The 17,106-nt window shown below is 41.0% G+C and overlaps 1 protein-coding gene across 3 annotated transcripts; it reads right to left on the bottom strand.

Annotated features, from left to right (window-relative positions):
* Positions 1–63: 63 nt before the first annotated feature.
* Positions 64–14,264, bottom strand: LOC116946967 (protein lifeguard 2-like). 3 transcript variants are annotated; one of them, XM_032962271.1, is made up of 12 exons: positions 14,157–14,264; positions 9,043–9,489; positions 8,608–8,696; positions 8,386–8,450; positions 7,481–7,534; positions 6,890–6,940; positions 6,318–6,357; positions 5,463–5,500; positions 5,158–5,245; positions 4,620–4,715; positions 3,281–3,334; positions 64–2,672 (listed from the first exon to the last, which is right to left on the bottom strand). In XM_032962271.1, the coding sequence occupies exons 2-12, from the start codon at positions 9,446–9,448 to the stop codon at positions 2,526–2,528; spliced, it is 1,128 nt and encodes a 375-aa protein (XP_032818162.1). In that variant the 5' UTR covers positions 9,449–9,489; positions 14,157–14,264; the 3' UTR covers positions 64–2,525. The 3 variants fall into 3 exon arrangements, with proteins under 3 accessions (XP_032818162.1, XP_032818178.1, XP_032818170.1); XM_032962287.2 differs by lacking the exon at positions 14,157–14,264 and adding an exon at positions 13,197–13,953; XM_032962279.2 differs by lacking the exon at positions 14,157–14,264 and adding an exon at positions 13,302–13,952.
* Positions 14,265–17,106: the final 2,842 nt, after the last annotated feature.

The raw sequence follows: 17,106 nt of genomic DNA, 5'->3' as shown, positions 1-17,106 counted from the left end.
ACATTTTTTGGAAGTAAAAACATCTCAATCATAATGGACTCAAATGACAAGAGTTATTCGTGATTAAGTCATCCAACAGTTTAATACACAGCATCAGTTTTGAAATAACAGTGACTATTTACATTGACTCATTATTTTCATATGAGCACAGCCAATGTAAATGCAGCAAGCTGCACCATTCAGTCTCAATATGGACCCCACAACATGTATAATGGTGTGACGACTACAACAGATAACAGTTGGGCAGATCTGTCGAATGATATTCTTGGAGCCGAGTGACTGATTTAAAAATGCAGCTGCTACATTTACATTTAATTTCTACCACAAAAAATACTTTACCTTTAAAGTCATACTATACGGCAAGAAAAAAATCTCAAGTAAAATTTCACATCTGTAACAGGGCTCTGTTATATTCAATTGGCAAAAGCAACTCCATGCCTCCTGATCCACACATCACTTCACATTTTCACATTCAACCACCAATTCATTTGGTCTTTTTGGTAAAGTCACGTAGATGGTTCAAAGAAAATAACAAACTACGACATCAGGAGGATGACGTTCGCTTGTGTTGTGAACGAAACGTAGTTTGTTATTTTCTTTGAAACATCTACGTGACTTTACCGAAAGACCAGATGAATATTCCTGCAATCACGAAAGCTTTAAGTCAATATTCAACCACCTGTTGATTGATGTTAAAAGTGGGACTGTGGCTCATAAGGGCCTGGAGTTGCTCATCACTGAACCTATGCCATATCTACACCAGGAACACTTTCATAATGCATTGCACAGTTTACATAGCTTATCTCGGTCTTGAGACTGGTTTTAGTGTATCAGCATGCAGTGCCTGCAGAAGTGTAAATCTACCCTCAATTGACAAAGTGCATCACGATGTAAGGATGTTATGCATGTCTAATATCGGGTTGTGCACCCCAAACACTGGCACATGTGGGTGACGATCCAAGCTGAATAGCATGAAGTGGTCTGTTCAAAAGTTTTTGTTGTCTACTGCACACACATGCTATACCTAAACTTGCGAAGCCATTCAAGCAAGAAACACTCTGCCTTAAATGCGATGGCAAAATGCCATCTCAAAAGAAATGAAGCCTTTGGGTTGACTAGACTGCTTCTTCTGGGTGTTTAAATGACTTATCATCATGCTAGGGACTGGGGAGGAATGGGTAAGGGGATTTAAGATAGGTATAGGTGGTCAGGCATCAAGAAAGCAATTGCCGTTAATTACATGCCAGTAAAACTTAATACGTACAGTTTTTAATAAAGGTGTGTGCACATTCACAGTGAGCCAAAACTAATGTTTTCATGATCATGACAAATGTATAAGGTTTGGGCAGTAAAGTTAGCAGTGTGTATTTAATCTGGCTGCAAAACAGATTGTCCCACCCCAGCATCTTGTTAACATACACCCACCACCAGCACATACTAGTTAAACCGTTGTGCTCATTCGTAAATTAAAACCTCCAAAAAAAGCACTTGGACTATGGATGAGCAGAAAACCCCAATATACATAAGATTCATTATTACACTGCACAGCTGCTTATTTGCAGAAGTCCATGCCAAAATTATATTTGACTAGGAAAAAGTGACAGGGTATGGATCTGACAGGGTTGTCCGAGGTCACGGATGCTAAATGAATATCACGAACTAAATCAAACGTCACCTCCTTCATTTCAGTGGTCTTCGATATGGGGCGAATGAGCATATTTCTCTAAATTAAAATACACCACAGGAGCAACATCAGTGATCGGAAAGATTTTAGAATTTGTTCCAAGCAACCAAAATGTTTGATCAGGCTAAGATTTGTTTTTTATTTATTTTGTGAGCACACTTCAAGCTCAAGGGTATACTTCAGTTTGCATGTGTATGTATGCATTTTAAGTAAACTTAATCAATGGCACTACTACCCTCTCGACATATACGTTCTTCAGTAAGTCAAACAAATAAAGTCATAAATTAAATGTAACCAAGTGGACAACTGCATAAAATACAAAGCCTACAGAACCAATTCATGTCTTAAGCTACTACTAGTAGCATTTTTTGAAATTTTAAACATCGAATAACACACTGCATGTTTTACAAATGCTGTAATCACAATGCTGGTATGTTGGAGATATATATACTTGCTTATTCCAGTTGCATGAATGACAAGCATTGCATAAATCTCTGAACAATAATATCTCTAGAGTATAAATACCGAGACTTAAACATTAGCACTACATCCTGCAAACTATACATGTGGCTCACCACAACTCCCATCGGACAATGCCATATACTAACATACATTTTACTACCACACCCGAATGAAGACAATTTTATACACAAGCTCCCCTCTGGTGGTCGAAAGTATTGGCCAGGAACAACTGGAGTGGGTGAATGAGGGGAAGTAAGTACCGGCAATTGCTACTTATGCTTGCACATGACAACACCTGATCAACTGACGGACTGACCAGCAGGCATGCACCTTGTACGCAGGTGGCAGGGCATGGCAAGTGGAGGAGTTAAGACGGCAGTCAATCGCGGGTACCGAAGAGCTGCAGCATGAAAGTGAAGATGTACACAATGTCCATGTAGAGGCTGAGCGCGCCATAAACATGCTCCTCGGGGCTGATCGAGTGTCGCCGGTTGCCCAGCAACAGCTGTGTGTCGAAGGCCAGGAACTGCAAAGGCGTGTGGAAGAAAAGTAAGGAAGAGGTGACCAGCAAGAACATTTGATGTGAATTCCATTAAGAACTTAATGCAAAAAAAAAGTTAGGAGTAAAGAATTATTGATGAATGTGTGCCATAGCTTGTTACTTGTAATCGGTAACCTTTAACAATAATGGCTTGCATGAAATGGCACATGTGGCAGGTGTAAATATGCCATAAAGTTACGCAACGTTCTACTCCAGCCCAAAGGTATGCACGTATATTATCACATTCTATTCCCCAACACTTGTACGTGTGGGTGGCTCTCATGAAATTTTAGTTTTCATGCGGCACAACAACCAAGATCAATACAAAAAATAAAAGCAATGCAACGTAATATAATTGATGACCGAATACTTTTTTGAGAACCTCTCCATCTCTGGATATATATCTAATGTGCATATTCTCAATGAAATCACCATGCAAAATCTGCAGATTAGTAATTTTGCATATCAAGTTAGACAAAGTATTTTGAGAAAATAGGTCTTTGCATATTTGGCTAAGCTGGAACAGATTATAAACATAATATTTGATTTTCTGCCTCTAGGGATATGGTAGGCCATGAGGATCAAAAGCTCACCAAAGTGAAAACCACAGCGCCCAGGCCTGCATATACCGTCTGTATCCAGGGGATCTGCGGAAACACGTGGCTCATCCCTTACAACAACTCCTGGCTTACGATATTATATAACACATTCAGCATTTACGACATGCTTCACAAGCCAAAACATTTTGAAAGGTAACCTATAGCTACAAAATCTTACATCCCTTATTTGTCAATCAGATGCTGGATAACAGTCTCCCCATTCCTGTGTGGGTCATGAAGACTATGTGACCACATTTGTTTGTTGTGGTTGCACCCGATTCAAGAGCCGAATGGCTCACAGGGATATACCAAAATAAAGAAACTGAAACTCATCACACTTCAGTGTGGGTTCATAAACGTGGTGAATATAGATCTGGAAGCATAGACATACAGTTCAACAACAATAGCATATCGCATCGACTCTCTGAGTTGCATTGCCCTGTTAGGTGCCTCTGCATTAACGGGCTGGGGTCTCACTAACATGGCCACTTCTGCTCCCTTAGCCTCGATGTATCGATGGTTCTGGCTGTGTGATGGGCTGTGTGTCTCACTGGCTAGACCACTGTTGCGGTGGTTCTCTTGCGTGGACGCGCTTGCCTCTCACAGCGCAGGTGGCAGCGCCGCAGCTTGTGTTACACATAGACATGCAATTAACTTACTAATCCCCCTAATCTCCCTGCCTAATCTCTCCCATCAACATAGTGCTAATCTCCCATTAACACTGCTGTTGTACGCATATGCGGGGATGATACTCTTATGCAGTGACGGAAGCTCATTTCATGCTAGTCTCTCTCCCTAATCTCCCCCATTAACACAACTGACGTGCTTGCGTCCGGGGATCCCGCTTGCTTGCCCAACGCCAGATAAATAACCTCTTGCAACAGCTCTCTCGCTAGTTTAGCAGTTCCACTGCTGGATTATATTTTTTTCCACCTGAGGACGACTGCTTGTGTTGCGATCGAAACGTCGTGATATATTAATTTTATTTTTCTACCTACGTGACTTTACCGAAAGAACCAAAGAGTATGTAATTACCTGCATAGTTTTGCTACACTTTAAAATGTTATTTATAATAAAAGCAAGTGATATTTGATATCAACTATTGTATGAGTCAGGAAGAATGTCAATATTTGTTATGAAAACAGCATTTTTATTATGTGAATGACACCAAGACAGGCTAACCTTGAAATGGAATGACAACCCTACCATTAGAGATAACTTCTTGTTTGACATTGTTCTCAAAACTAAACTATGTGTAGATGTGTAAGAGGACAATATTGGCCACATCAGTCAGTCCCTTTGGTATAGAATGCATGCTATGTGTTGGACTCACGTATCCAAATGGCACAGTGAAGACAGCCACCAGCCCAGTGAGGAGGAGAGCCATGGACAATACGAACATGAGGCCGTGGCATGATGTGAAGTCAAACTGTGGAAACACATGCATACACGCACAATCTCAAACCGATGTTCTGCGAGCAATGACAAGATTTAAGATGCGTATCAACATCTAATAAACTGTATGTCAATCTTAACCTACAACTTGGAGATGTCTAGAATTAAAATAATCTCAGAAATTAATGCTGTGGACTTAATTTTCAGCCCTTTGCCAAGGCAATGCTGGATGCAGGCCTCCCCATGTCATGTCATGGGTGTTGTTTGACTATATTTCACCACGTTGGTCAGTGCGGGTTGGTAAAGGGGGCACCTCGGGACTGGTTCAGATATCACTCTCCACTGATGACAGCCACCATTGGGAATAAAAATCAAGTTGCCAGGTTCATAGCACATTGTGTGAACCACCGTGCAACTGTTCAATCCCAGTTGTGAACTTATGGGAACACAAATTTTTTAAAAAGGCCAAACTGTACCTTGGTCTGGAAGCAGAAGAGGGTGACTGCTGCACACACCATTGCCGTGATGCCCAGACACATGAGAACCGACTTGGTACTGTAGTAACTGCTCACAACAGCATGACAGATTAACCACATTAGTACCTTTGTCTTCAAAAATAGGGCTTGTGATAAAAGCTAAGCATGTGTAGTACATCATACAATGTTGACAATAATTGATATTTAGTAATTTTTTTAAAATATAAGAATAACGCTGAAAGAGTGTGAGTATACAGCAATGCAATTTAATTGGGGGTATGCATGAGTGTTCAGATTCTGAGCACCTGGCTAGCATCCCCGTCATGTAAGCCATGGCCAGCGTCTGTCAAGGGGTGGGGGAGGTACATTGATACAGGACTCTTTAATGCGTTCAACATAAGCCTTGGTCTTTCAGGGCCCACTGTGGTCATCTGAATAAGCTTCCAGTCATCACCGTGTGCTATTCAGCAGACATAAACAGCATATGTAATACATTTTCAATACACAAATTTGATTATTATGCTTGTTTACCTAGGAAAGCCTCACTGAGCCCCAAAATTATTTTTCAGGAGGGTCCTACTAAGTAGGAGGTGATATTACAATTTAATTAGTAAAAAGTATCATCTTTATAAACCATGAAGATTGATTGTGTTGCGATCGAAACGTCGTGATTTTTTATTTTATTTTATATCTACCTACGTGACTTTACCGAAAGAACAAAGAGTATGGATTCCTGCAGTCACGAAAGCTTCAAATCAAGATTTATAAACCAAATTTTATTTTATTTCAAATGAATAGAGCAGCATATAAACAAATGCAAAGTCAACTATTAACCTTATGTAAACACTTTTTCCAATACTTAGTAAATATACACAATACATTCAGGCCAATTTGTATAACAAACAATATTTTCACACAAAATTTGTAACCTTGGCTTATAAATTAACTAGATCATATCGTATAGGTATTAATTTGACATTTTGAATGTTTGATAAAATTGAACTGTGACATTTTTTGCAACCATTTTTCATAACCTGGCGTTTGATATAACAGATGTTTCATTAAAATAATACACTTAATTAATTCATTAACTGTCTTGATAAATAATCTCAAAGTATCCCGAATATCATGAATTAAAATAATAAAACCAAAGTACTTACAAACACAGACAGCAAGATGTAGTTGAGCGGAAACATTCTCCTGTCAAAATATAAAATATCATATATTTTACAAATATAGTTTTTGTATATTTTCTCCATACTTTATTCTAACTGTGCTTGTAGAATTATGTAATGAGACCAAGACTATATTCAGAAGGCATGCAGAGCAGAACACCGTGTGCGTCAGAGTACATGTGTGGAAAACGTTTACAAGACTTTGCCAAAAATTCCTTTAATTGGCCATATCAGAAGGGGTTACACTTTTCCATACAACCTGAGGTTACTTGTCGCTTGACAGTCAATCTCATATTGTTCTCACAGCCAGAATAACCAAATAATTTTTCTCAAGAGCTGCGATTTCACAAAATTAAGTACAAAACACTTTATATGGCATTTTTGTGCTGTCATTGGTGACGATGCTGAGCCTACACTTGAGAACCCAGTTTAACCACTGGTGGCTGCCTATATTTTAAACCCAGAATCTAGCAGCATCCAGCATATTTTTACACGTTCAAATTATGAAACGCTCCCAGGTGTTAATATTGCAGAATGTGCAAAATCTAAATTCTAACCTTGCCTTGGTACAGCAAATGAGCACCAGGTACGTGACGAAGAACACGCCACTAGGGAGAAGACACGGGGAACAGTCATTGACACACACTGATCGCGCGAACATAAATTCACCTCCCAGACTGCTTGATAGTAAGTGCTAGTGACATGAGGCAATGACAAAAGATTATCTCACCGACTTAGTCACGACAACTTATCTCACACTTTATTAACCTTTCTTACCTAGCTATATTCAAATTTGTAGTCATATATTAAATATAGTCTACATTTGTTCTTATAATTTTATATAGTTATATTCGACATCACTTGACGTAATCCAGGTCTCCTTTGCTAAAAGAGGGAATTTATCATGTCTCGCCAGACCTAAATTTCATCTGATTAAATATAGGAAATGCATGAAACAATAGATGATGGTAAATTGCAGACACAAGAATTATGATTATTAAAAGTATCCTCTGAATATTTACACTGTTTCTCAGCTAAATTATCATAGCATCAGTGTTCACTCTCACACTTAAACATAATAACATATTAAAACATCTGTATATAAAATGTCTGTGTATGTCCTTGGCTCACTGAAAATAGAAACTTACTATGAGGTCCAGTAAATGGCTGGTGTCCGTCTCACAAACCTCTCCACCGATTCACTGGAGAAAAACACAGTAGATTCTATCACGTTAATGTCTCAAACAATGTAAATATATTATTTTTATCACACAACAACGCAAAGTGTACTTTGTTTGCAATTGGTTTAATGTCAACTGGAATGTGTGTGATATTGTCTACTCTGATGAGCAGTCATTTCAACTAAATACATTTGTTTACATAATTTGTATGTTAATTGCAGGTACATTATAGTAGTTGCAACATGTGTTCCTCAACATTATTTGATATGTATTAACAAGGCATGAAATTAGTTTTATAATTTCATAATGTTCAATGCTTTTGTCAAGCCACTGCTGGAACGTCACCCCACACTCTGTACCAGTCCTGGGGGTTGTTTGACCCCACTTTACTGTTAATTTTTATAAAACTGTAAATGCAATGTTTTGCTATGAAATTTACTTTACGAGTAACATTAATGTTGTAACCAATATATAAACCACAAATATGAGATCAAAGAGTATTTAAGTGACATTTTAAGCATATAAACAAGATACAAGAACATATTTTAATATTTATTTATATAACCATAAGAGTGAATGTTGGTTAGATCGTGTGAATATAATGTAAATCAAGAGCTCTAACTCGACCAACTAACATAGCCAAACACATCAAGTTGTCACGTGGACAAATGTGGCATATGAATTAGTTATTTTAACAAAAAGACACTATGTTAAAAGAAAGCATATACTCATCACTTGGGAAACGATGCATCAGTCTAGACCTAATGGGGGCAAGCAATTGTCAGCAGCTGCTTAAGACAAAACTTGTCGAACAAAGGAAGCACCAACTGCCACCAGGGCAGAGATACAGGTGATTGCTATGCAAGGCTCACTTGAAAGTGAACACAGCCACGATGCCAAAAGTGACCAGCAGCTGTAGCATCAGGATGGTGTACACCTGCACACACACACACACAAATGTGTTTTTTACGACAGAAGCACAATACAAAAATGTAAACATAAATCCTGCCAGCATGAACACAATCGAGCACTTAGCGACACATTTGTGGGAAGTGCGTTGCGTTATACAAGTGTACACATGCAAACATACATACCTTACGGACGAACACACGGCGCACATTACGATCATCCCAGGTGCCCATATCCCCATCCTCCTCACCCTCAATGGTAACCCCACCATACCCTAATGGGGTGTTTTTGAATAAGGGATGTAGGATTGGGGTAAGGTAGACATATAACAGAGAATAGTAGATATAATTTGATATTAAGCGAGGACTCATTGAGGACTAACTTACATTTCTCTCACAATCCACTACAAGCCACAATAAAATAAATAATAATCATCTTTAAAGTACATTATAGCATGGGCACTTATGCCAATATTATAACATATATACACTATACCAACTTAAAAGTGATAAAGCATGTCATAAAAACACGTCGCACATTTTTTCCACTTATTTACAAATACAAGCAATGTAAGAAAATGACAGTTTGGCTGGTTCAACCAGCAGGGGTTCTACACTCACCAGGACTCTGCATGCCTCCAAAGGACGGGTGCAGTGGTATGGTGGGGGGTACGAACGGTGGCTGCGGCTGTCCAGGATACCCTCCCTGCTGCTGTGGCGATGGCAGGAAGAACCCAGGGTAGACCCCCTGCTGGGGTGGTGGATAACCTCCCCCCTGGGGGGACGACAACCCTTCAGGCTGCGATTGATGGTATCCCCCAGGCTGTGGTGGTGGGTATCCCCCCGGCTGGGGGGAGGGATATCCCCCGGGCTGTGGGACCGGGTACACCCATGGCTGGCCTGCTGGTGGCTGAAAGTTTCCAGGCTGCACGCCAGGGTTGGAGTACGCGCCCGGCTGATACGGAGGAGGGTATCCCGGCTGGTTGTTGCCGTAATATTCGGGTGGAGGTGCACTGGGTGTGGCCATTGCTAGGTAACAATGGTTTGAATGTGCAGAAACCAGCAACACTGTCAGCAGAGACCAACACACAAACAAAAACACATTAATAGGTCGAACATTGGTGGTAAGAATGTACATTTCATGGTGGCCAAAGTGGCCCTCACGTCCTTACTCCCTGTAAAAGTCAATACAATGGGAGTTGGGTAGTACCCTCTCCATATACAAAGATAGTGTCATACTATATTCGAAACAAAAATTATGGCTGCCATGCAGCTGATGTCACCGAGGACATCTCTGAGATTGACATGTTACCCACATCCTACAGCGTTGAGCCTCCCCCTCCTAACATAAAAACCAAGAGAGACTTATAAACACATATAACTTTTAGAGGAACACTATCATTCACTGCCAGTCAATTAAATAAAAAAATCAGGGGTCTAATGTGTTAAGTTGAGGAGCAAATCAAACTCAATTTCTGAGGGCATGTGTGATGAATATCTTTCTGAGGGCATGCCTGATGGATATCCCACTTGATGATAAAAGCTTGCCCTCTAATGGACTGATGCATGCACCATCAGACAAACTATGACATCAGCCATCATGCAGCATTGCTCTCTTCCAGTTCAATAACTTTCATGGGTTAGCAAGTGTAATAATAAAATAACCAGCAGAGCGTGTGATTCACTTTCCCTGGCACTCCTCTGCATGCTAGGTCAGCCAATGGAAACATTTTAAATCGGTTAATTACTAAACCTCTTATAGAGCAGCCGCACATTGCGGGATACCTAAACAGGCAGCTGGAGGTACCACTAAGTCCGAAGCTCAAACTGTTTTTATGACTCATCATCAGTAGGGCATGTATGTAATGAGCTGCATGCCCTAGTATCACGGTAAGAGACTTTACTGGAACTTAGAAAAACGTAAATGTAAAGGCCTTGGCTAGATAAATGCAACGTATACAACTGTCGTGAGATTAGTCTCGATGTTGACGATGCCCAAGTTAAATAATATTTGCCTACAAGCTAACATTAAATTACCAATGTCACCAAGCCAATAAATGTAGGTATTTATGAGTGCAACAACAGCAAATGGGATTTTTAAAAATACAAATCATATATAGTACCCCACACCTAGTCTTCAAAGGGGCTCTGCCTTGATGTGGCAAATAAACTTTATATTCTTGAAGATATAAGGAACTATACTCGACTAGGAGAAAGCCCTCGATCCCATGGTCATTCACTGAACCCCCCCAAACCCCAAAATGTTTCTCTCTCTTGCACCCCCCCCCTCCTTCTTACTTCCTCTTTCCCTATCTTTCTCATTCATGACATATCTCTGTCCTCCCCTCTCCACTCCTCTCCCGTCTCAATTGGAAGAAAATTTCAGAATTGTCCATCTCTCAGACGCAATCTACCTCATGTCCGTTCGCCAAATTTGCCCTCGGGAAATGGTTTCCCGCCTGTATGTGACATTTCTTCTGCTTCCTGAAGATGCCACGTTAAGTCTTCGTTTTGCAGGAGCCATGTAATGTTTTTAGCGAAAAACTTAACACAAACCTAGTCCAGCCACTTAGCCATGGTTAACACATACCTGTGCGCATGCTGCTCTACCACACCTTGTACACATCGGATGCAAAATGTAAATGTGAGGCTGTGGCTACAATGTCAATCCACCAGCAATGCATTACATACACGTCATCACGTGTCGATTCATACGTGTCTGCTTACATTGAGTTATGTCAATTTACATTCGAGGCATATCCTGGAAAAACCAGATACCCATATTTAGAACATGGTGTACATCATATTTATTTTCAGTAACCCATGCTTGTTTCACATTGATACAATTGGTAAAGCGCTTTTGATAGTGGTTATTGTATCTGCACAGATAGCCACTCACAATCATATACATAATTACATGATCATCTTAATCCCCAGACTCGTGACAAAAACGAACATTCTGGACAATGGAGCTTTTGTGTCTTATCACGTTTACCACTGACCAAACCCCAATACATTCCTCATTTGTAACACAGAAATATAGCAAGTATTCCACGTAATTAGATGGGTTGTACACAACGTTCCCAGCAGGTATTTGCTGGCATACACATGTTGTAGTAAATTAAATGATGTCCCCATGGTGACATTTCACTTCAGCGTATTACATTAAATGAGTGCCCACTGAGACACGTTGTGGTCTCTGAAATGGAGATTCAGTACTCTATAAATATTACATTACGAACGACTATAACCAACAAGTAAATTACAATTATGCACTTAACGAATTAAATGGAATGCTCAAATATACAAATGTAGTACACCTATTAAATAAATTATATTTATACTAAGTTTATTATGAATCATTATAAATCATGAACATTATAAACAAGAGTAATAGGTTTTTTTTAACCCTTTTAGCTGGCACAAAAACTGACACCTTTATACAAGGGATCATGTTTGCAATAACCACAACACAAGCAGTCAAAAATGCAAACAAAAAAGACAACTCTGATAATAATATGCACTGTCCTTGAATTTGATTGGTCCACACCCGAGACGGCTTTTCTTATAGCCTAGTCTCCACTGGTGTTGGACCAGATGACGCCATAAGGCGTACAACTCAAAAACAGCGCACTATCAGAGTATTGAGAGCTCGGGGTAAGCCTTTACATTATGAGACCTCCTTTGCCAGTAAGAAGATATAGTAATAGGTTTTTGTGCCCGCTAAAAGGGTAAAAAACCTATTACTATATCTTGTTACTGGCAAAGGTCTCATAAGGTAAATTATAAACAATGTCAATTCAGCTCTTTCATTACAATACCAGCGGATACAATGCAAGTAAATACGACAATCAACCCACGTCAATAATATGGCCGATTTCCCTGCCAGAAAACATATTGGGACCAAACTTCAATGAATCCTGATTCGGACGAAAATGGCCCAAAGTTGTCAACTGCATCACTGCTGCTGTCAATTAGTCACATTCGCCAAATTTATTTTGATAATGCAAAAGAGGAAGACAACACACTTCTGCACGAAATGCTGTTTTGCATAAGCACATTGACTACTGGGTAGCGTTTTACAAACGTAACCGAGGTTATATTATACAAATAGTTCACCCTTTAACGTGCCTTGCCATTCTTGACGAGGATTCCCTGGTAATACAGATGTCCTCAGGCGCTGTTATCTCGTTTAAATGACTCGCATTAACTCCTGAAATCAGCGTAGGCTGCATTTTTTCGGGGCCACGTGGTGAGCAGCGAGTATGCGATGTGAACAAGATAATGCGTTTTGTATGTATCTGACTGGGTACAATGTTCATTGCATAAACGCATGCAATCCATGGATTTTAAATGTTTGTGTCATGGCGTATGTTGAACTTATTTAGCACCGTACGTAGCCAACCGTGCTAATGGCTGTAAAATTGACACCCTGGACACTCTTGCAAATTCGAACCATCTCAAGGTATTATCCTGGTGAAATTTTGAATACAAACAAAAAATGCGGACTGACCAACGTGGCAAGTCAAACCAAGTGACCGATACGGAGCGGAGAGGCCCTCATCCGCCAACAGTGGCTTTACAAAAAGGGCTGGACATGTACTTCTCATTAAACCACTGAATAACATCACACGAATGCATGGTAAAGAGATGGCTTCTCTGCTACATGACGGTCAATGCGAGTCACATTTGCAAATGATTTCTAACGTTGATAATTACCTGTGTATGGATAGTAACATTTTAATGTGCCGTTTTATTGAGGTACTGTGTGTTACCTTGGTGTGGTCTGGGGACGGTTTTGCTGCTGTTTTTACTGCCTTGCCCAATCTTGATAAATCGGGATTATCTCATAACTTAATTATATTAAGTGATTTGCTTACCATTTTCTCAATTGTGCGCTCGTATCGTAGTTCTTCTATTCTTAGCTGTTGTAACCTGCTGACCCGTCCATACTGGACATGAGTGAAAGACAGCTTCATCATGCCTCATCGGATCCCCCCCCTCCAGTCTAAATAAAAAAAATATACTCTTTGGTTCTATTGGGTAAAGTCACGTAGGTGAAAATAAAAATAACAAAAAATCACGACGTTTCGGCCACAACACAAGCGGCCTTCATCAGGTGAAGGGACGAGACTGTCTGGAGGACAGCGCTGTCCTCCAGACAATAGAACCAAAGAGTATGGATCCTAGCAGTCACGAAAGCTTTAAATCTAAAAAATATAAATTTTCCGCCGTAGCGTTGCTCGAGTCTTACTCTACGAGCCCCGTGTAGCTTTGTGGTCGAACCCTAACCATCCGCGATAAGTCGCCTCACCAAACACTGCACCATGGCACAGCACTAATCGTATCAAAACCCCACGGAATAGTGAGAAATGTCTTTTAAAATAATAACGTACGCATATTTTTTAACTGTGGGGAAGGGGCATTAACACCAACGAGTCGTTATTAAACGGACCGAGGCCAACCTTCCACAACATTCCGCAACGCGCCAGTAACGCCGCTTCCCATTGGTCCGCGCAAGGGAGCGAGCCTCGCCGCGGCCCAATGGAAGGGTTCAATAACACAACATTGCGATGGGCCGCGTGAGGTAGGACGCGCGCCAGTTGAACAACTAAAAACAGCGCAACGACAGTATGTATTTAACTCTGTATGTATTTAACGTGTCTTTAAAATGTGAGATTATGTATTTTCTGTTATATAGTTTGAAGGAGGGTGGGGGGGTGAGTTAATCTTACCGCGCGCGTGCGGGCTCGAGGCTGGAGTGACGGGACACCGCGCGGTGGGCGTGTACTCGATTGCGTCACTTCCGGAAGCCTTCCGGCCCCGCCCCACGTGTTTTTTTCACTTTCTCTGAGACACGTGGGTGGTGCTAGGGGGAGCGGTGGCGTAGCGGTTAGCGCGATGCGCTACGAGCCCTATATTATGGATTAACGGTACTGTTATTGTGTTGGGTTTTTTTCGTCGTGAGATCACACTTTGCCCAACACAGAGGTTCAACCGCCGAAAGGCAAGCAACAAAACGGCACCATTAAACGTGTTAAAGTTAAAAGTTGATATTCTTAGTTCTTTCGGTAAAGTCACGTTGTTATGGTCGAAACGTCGTGAGAATTTTTTATTGTTTTATATATATATTTTATTATTTTGTTGTTTCCCTTCAATGTGACTTTACCGAAAGAACTAAGAATATGAATTACTGCAGTCACGAAAGCTTTAAATCAAAATTTAAAAGTTGATGTTTCGATTTAAAGCTTTCGTGACTGCAGTAATTCATATTCTTAGCTCTTTCGGTAAAGTCACGTTAAAGGGAAACAATAAAATAATAAAGTATAAAAAACAATAAAAAGTCTCACGACGTTTCGACCATAACACAAACGGTCATCATCAGGTGTGAAAAACCAACGGCAAGAAACATTTGAAAGAAGTGTCGATTTGCATTTATTTTTAAACGGTATATTTATTTATTTACAGTACCCTGGTGTCTACAAACTAAGTTGTCTCTGTGGTAGTAGTTACATTGGAGAAACCAAACGCCATGTCTTGGACCGCATTCGTGAACACAAAGCAGACCTTAAATACAGTAGGACCAACACCTCGGCCGTGGCAGATCATTGTTATAATTTAGGAGGCTCACATGACATTGACTTCTCCAAGACAGAGGTTCTTTGTAAGTCATCTGGCTACCATGAGAGATTCGTTCATGAGGCTATCCACATATACAAGCACAGAGACAATTTCAACCGAGAAGATGGATTCTGGCTTAGCAATCATTGGAAGGATTTGATAAGCCATTTCGGGTCTTAATTGATTGTTCACGCTTACGGTGGCTTTCAGACAGCATACATTAATTTTTCGTCTCCCCCCTCCTCTTTTCAGAACATAGCTGGAGTCGTCCTTCTAAATAAACTGCCAAATCGCTGCGCGTGGCGCCAACGTTTTTTTTTTATAAATAAACACCGTTTAAAAATAAATGCAAACCGACACTTCTTTCAAATGTTTCTTGCCGTTGGTTTTTCACACCTGATGATGACCGTTTGTGTTATGGTCGAAACGTCTTGAGAATTTTTATTGTTTTATATATATTTTATTATTTTATTGTTTCTCTTTAACGTGACTTTACCGAAAGAGCTAAGATATAGTTGATGTTTCTTTAATTTTGCAAGATTATGCCAAAAGAAGCTTGGGGAAAAAGAACGTGGGAGGGCATTCCTTCGTGATATTGATTCCGACTCTGTCGCTACCTGCTTGTACCTTTTTTTCCGCACACTACATACGTAATTCACGTAAATCTGAGGTGCTACATTCACCACAATGGGAAATTGAGTTGGTGAAATCAATGGCATTATTGTATAACAATGCACAGAAGCGCTACATCTTTACTATTGTACAATACGCTGTAATGTAGACAAGCTATTCTTAAAGCGATTCAACATTCCCATACATCTAAAAGGGCGTAATATTTTATTTGTTCAAATTGTATGCAGATATCAACTTAAGGTGGTCAGTGGAACGAAGACGACAAAGTAGATTCAAGAATCCAATGACGACAATTACGTTCTGCAGTTTTTATTTAAATGAAGCAATGCATGTGTGGTGCCACGGCCGCGAAGCAACTCCGCAAGCGCCGCGACTCCCCCCTGGTCCCCACCCTGAACACACATCCGCAGCGGATATATGTAGTGTCCTGGCGGGGGATCGCCTGGCGCAATGGGTTTTCATCCGAAGGGTCCCGAGGAGGAAAGTCCCAAGGTTTCCCGGTGCCAGGAAATTGGCCGACCCTCGCAGGACAAGTCACATTGCATTGCCCCTAAATTGGCTTAAAATTGTATGGGCACAGAAAGAAAAGGTTCACTGGGTAACCACAATAAGTTATCTTCTTGGTTCTTTCAGTAAAGTCACGTAGAATGAGAATAAAACAATAAAACAAAATAAGACAATAAAATTCTCACGTTTTGTCCCGATAGTTGTTCCTTCACCTGAAGAAGGCTACTTGTGGTGTTGCCGAAACGTCGTGAGAATTTTATTGTCTTATATTGTTTTATTCTCATTCTACGTGACTTTACCGAAAGAACCAAGAAGATGAATCCTTGCAGTCACGAAAGCTTTAAATCGAAATTTAACACAATAAGTTATTCACGACATTGGGGGGAGGACTTAGGGTGGACTATTAAGGAAGAAGAGCGTCACTGCCGCCCCCCCATCTCGGCCCCCATACCGAATACACACTCGCAGGGTGTGTGTTCGCCAGCCGGGCGCCCTTCCAGACAGAGCAACGAGGGACAATGGGTGGCCGGCGCCGCCACCGCGGCACTCGAGGGACAATGGATGGCCGGCCCCGCCACCGTGGCACTCGACGGAGGACACGGTAACGGGGGGGCGGTAACCACAGGTAGGCGCACGATTTATTGCGCAGTACAAACGCCATCCCGGCCCTTTGAAGTGAGGAGATTAGGCCATGGAAGAGAGGGTCCAGAGGAGCGATGGCGCAGGAAAGCGCACGATTGGCTTTGCGGTACGATGCCACCCTGGGCCTTTGAAGTTAAGGGAATAAAAGAGTAGCCCGGAACGATTTTTGCTCTTTCTTTCGACCTCCTCAACGTCTTGGCCAAGACCCGCTCCCTGCTCTCTCAAGCCGCTCGCAGCATGTGTGACGCCAGCGAGTGCAGCTTCGAGGTTCGTGGCAGGACG

This window comes from Petromyzon marinus, chromosome 2, assembly GCF_048934315.1.
Source record: "Petromyzon marinus isolate PM22_M1 ecotype Great Lakes invasive population chromosome 2, UKy_Petmar_22M1.pri1.0, whole genome shotgun sequence".
NCBI lineage: Eukaryota > Metazoa > Chordata > Hyperoartia > Petromyzontiformes > Petromyzontidae > Petromyzon > Petromyzon marinus.
Note: the sequence above shows the minus strand (reverse complement) of the source record. Positions and strands in the feature narration are given on the sequence as shown.

Coding starts and splice junctions, on each gene's coding strand:
- LOC116946967 (XM_032962271.1), bottom strand. CDS start 9,448: ATGGCCACACCCAGTGCACCTCCACCCGAATATTACGGCAACAACCAG. Junction 6,941..7,480: donor GCCATTTACTGGACCTCATA/GTAAGTTTCTAT, acceptor TCTTCTCCCTAG/TGGCGTGTTCTTCGTCACGT. Junction 5,246..5,462: donor ATGACGGGGATGCTAGCCAG/GTGCTCAGAATC, acceptor TGTTGTGAGCAG/TTACTACAGTACCAAGTCGG.